General features: G+C 58.5%; 1 protein-coding gene across 1 annotated transcript; it reads left to right on the plus strand.

The window, feature by feature from the left end:
• Positions 1–856: 856 nt before the first annotated feature.
• LOC109778333 (malvidin galactosylase UGT88C3) lies at positions 857–2,934 on the plus strand. Its single transcript, XM_020336885.4, has one exon. The coding sequence runs from the start codon at positions 1,349–1,351 to the stop codon at positions 2,774–2,776; it is 1,428 nt and encodes a 475-aa protein (XP_020192474.1). The 5' UTR covers positions 857–1,348; the 3' UTR covers positions 2,777–2,934.
• Positions 2,935–3,375: the final 441 nt, after the last annotated feature.

The following is a 3,375-nucleotide window of genomic DNA, read 5'->3' on the forward strand; positions in this document are numbered from 1 at the left end:
TTAAAGAGCATCTCTAGCCCATCCCCTAATTTTTTTAAAAGAGCAAAATACGGAGTTACCCATACCTAATCGATCCCTCAAACCTTTAGAGGAGCAAAATTTTACTCCCCTAAGTTTATTCCGGCGGCCAACTCTTCTATTTCTACTCCTCGGCGCCACTCTAGAGAAAAGAAAAAAAAACTCCGCCTGTCTACACGCGACACCTCCTTCTCCCGTCCGCACTCGCCGCCTCGGTGACTGGAAAAATGGAAACCCCCAATGCCCCGCAACTCCGGCAACCTCGCCGGTGGTGAACAATTTCAACGAATTTGAGTGTGATGTTGCGTGTCACTGTGTGTGTGTGTTTCTGCTGCTGCATGTGCATGTGTGTGTGTGTTGCTGCTGCGTATGCGTGTGCATGCACAACCACCGATGTGCTGTGTGTGCATGTGTGTTGCTCGTACTGGGTGTGTGTGTGTGTGTGTGTGTGTGTGTGTGTGTGTGTGTGTGTGTGTGTGTGTGCGCGCGCGTGTGTTGCTACTGCGTGTGGGCGTCTCTCCGTCCCAAGTGCATCTCCCGGCCAGCCATTGCCTTATTCAGGCTAGTCAGAAGGAAGGAAGAAGCAAGAAGGAAGAAGAAGATGTAGAGAAACTTTCATGTGGGGTCATTTCGTTTGAGGAGTTAAATTTAAGGGATCGGTTAGGCCCGGCCATAGTTACATCCTTAGAGAAGTAAAATTTTAAGGTTAAGTCTACTCCACTGTTTTACTACTTGTCTAATTATAAAAGATCGGTTAGAGATGTTCTAAGTCTGTTCAATTGCGTAAACTAGAGTAGGATAGCCACGGGGCTGAGGCTGCTGAGGTGAAATTGTGCTGGTACAATTGTCTCGCTTGATCCGTCGTGCCAATTAAGGCGTGACAAGCGACAGCCAACATGTGGGTGAAGGTGGCAAAGAGCCTCTCCCACAGTGATGAGCCACCCACATGACCTGTTCCATCTTTTTTGGGGTTTTTAAGAAGCAACAGGGGCCACATGAGGCGAACGCATGTAGCAAGACGGGGAAACGAGTGGGAGTGGGAGGAAAAGAAGACGCCGCACTGTCACCGGAGACGAAGAGCAATCCCGGCGCCAACAATTCCGCCTACCAACCAGGCAACCACCTTGTGATTCCATAAAGAGCCACCAACCGCCAGACGATCGCATCAATTTCGTTTCCCATTTTGTACGCAGCTAATAATTCTCGAGCAGCGTTGCCTGCACGCCCAGCCTGTGGTAAAAAACAAGACCCGCCGTGTCACCCGCTCAAAAGCTTCCTCGACCGCGGGCATAATCCATCCGAGACTCCTAGCCGATCGTGCACCAACCAGATGACGACCCCGACCGTCGTGCTGCTGCCGGTCTGGGCCGCCGGCCACCTCATGTCCATGCTCGACGCCGGCAAGCGGCTGCTCGCGCGCAGCGGCGGCGCGCTGTCGCTCACGGTGCTCGTCATGCCGGCGCCGGGGGAGAACCACAGGTGCGAGGTCGCCGCCCACATACAGAGGGAGGAGGCGTCCGGCCTGGACATCCGCTTCCACCACCTCCCCGCCGTCGAGCCCCCGACGGACTGCCTGGGCATCGAGGAGTTCGTCTCCCGGTTCGTGCAGCTCCACGCGGCCCACGTGAAGGCGGCCGTCTCCGGCCTGGCGTGCCCCGTGGCCGCGCTCGTCCTCGACTTCTTCTGCACGACCATGCTCGACGTGTCCCGGGAGCTCGCCGTACCGGCCTACGTGTACATCACCGCCGACGCCGCCTTCTGCGCGCTCCTCCTGCGCCTGCCGGCGCTCCACGAGGAGGTGGCCGTCGAGTTCGAGGAGATGGAGGGCATGGTGGGCGTGCCTGGCCTGCCGCCGGTGCCGCCGTCGTCCCTCCCGGTTCCGGTGATGGACAAGAAGAACCCCAACTACACGTGGTTCATGTACCACGGCAGGCGTTTCACGGAGGCCAAGGGCGTCATCATCAACACGGTCACCGAGCTGGAGCAGAGCGTTCTTGCAGCCATCGGCGACGGCTGGTGCGCGCCCGGATTTCCTGCCCCGGCGGTCTATCCAGTAGGCCCCGTGCTCTCCGTGACCCCGCCAGCGGAGCAGCCGCACGAATGCGTGCGGTGGCTGGACGCGCAGCCTCCGGCGTCCGTGGTGCTCCTCTGCTTCGGCAGCATGGGGTTCTCCACGGCGGCACAGGCGCACGAGATAGCCCACGGGCTGGAGCGCAGCGGGCACCGCTTCCTGTGGGCTCTGCGCGGCCCGCCGGCTGCCGGCGCGGGACCAGGACAGCCCTCGGACGCGGACCTCGGGGAGCTGCTCCCGGAGGGGTTCCTGGAGAGGACGAAGGAGAAGGGCCTGGTGTGGCCGACGAAGGCCCCGCAGAAGGAGATCCTGGCGCACGCCGCCGTGGGGGGCTTCGTGACGCACGGCGGGTGGAACTCGACCCTGGAGAGCCTGTGGTTCGGCGTGCCGATGGTGCCGTGGCCGCTGTACGCGGAGCAGCACCTCAACGCGTTCACGCTGGTGGCCTACATGGGCGTGGCCGTGGCCATGGAGGTGGACCGGAAGAGGAACAACTTTGTCGCCGCGTCGGAGCTGGAGCGGGCCGTGAAGGCGCTCATGGAGCGCGACTCCGAGGAGGGGAAGAGGGCGAGGGAGAAGGCCGCGGAGATGAAGGCCGCGTGCCGGAAGGCCGTCGAGGAGGGCGGGTCCTCCTACTCTGCCCTCGGGAGGCTCTCTGAGGCGATAATCAAAGGCGCCAGTAAGTAATTGACGAACATCCGGAGACGAACTTGGAGAGTGTGGGTGCTCTGTGGTTGCAGTTCTTGTTCTGCCTGCCGATCATTCCGAGTTGTGTGCCGGCATCGCGAGCAATCCACCTCCGGTAGAGAGCCTTAATAAAACCACATGCTCCTCGTTTGGTCTCACGACATCTCCAATGCCGACCTCTAAAATGGACACGGCATCCATCATCTACGAACGGGTCCGTGGACAATGATACTCAGCCGCCATCCAACCGTACCATTGATATGGCCGCATACATTTCAAAGTGAATTTAAACAAATAGGACGATTCACACGCAAACAGAATAATTCTCATCTAAGCCGAAAAAAATCTTTACATTTTTTACACATTTCAACTAAATCATAGCGGATTAGGCTATTCTAACCTAGTCTAAATGACTGCCGGCCGTGACGGCGCTCATTACCCTCGACATGTCTTGCCCATGTTCGGCAGCAAGCTCATCGGCCAGCCATGAGACCCGTGAAGTGAAACTTCAGTGGGAGGGGAAGAGTAGTGGCCTCCGCGAAGCTTTGTGCAAGCTCACCGACTGTGAGCAGTGGCGGAGCTAGAAGCAGGTTACGCCT

Source organism: Aegilops tauschii, chromosome 1 (genome assembly GCF_002575655.3).
Source record: "Aegilops tauschii subsp. strangulata cultivar AL8/78 chromosome 1, Aet v6.0, whole genome shotgun sequence".
Lineage (NCBI taxonomy): Eukaryota > Viridiplantae > Streptophyta > Magnoliopsida > Poales > Poaceae > Aegilops > Aegilops tauschii.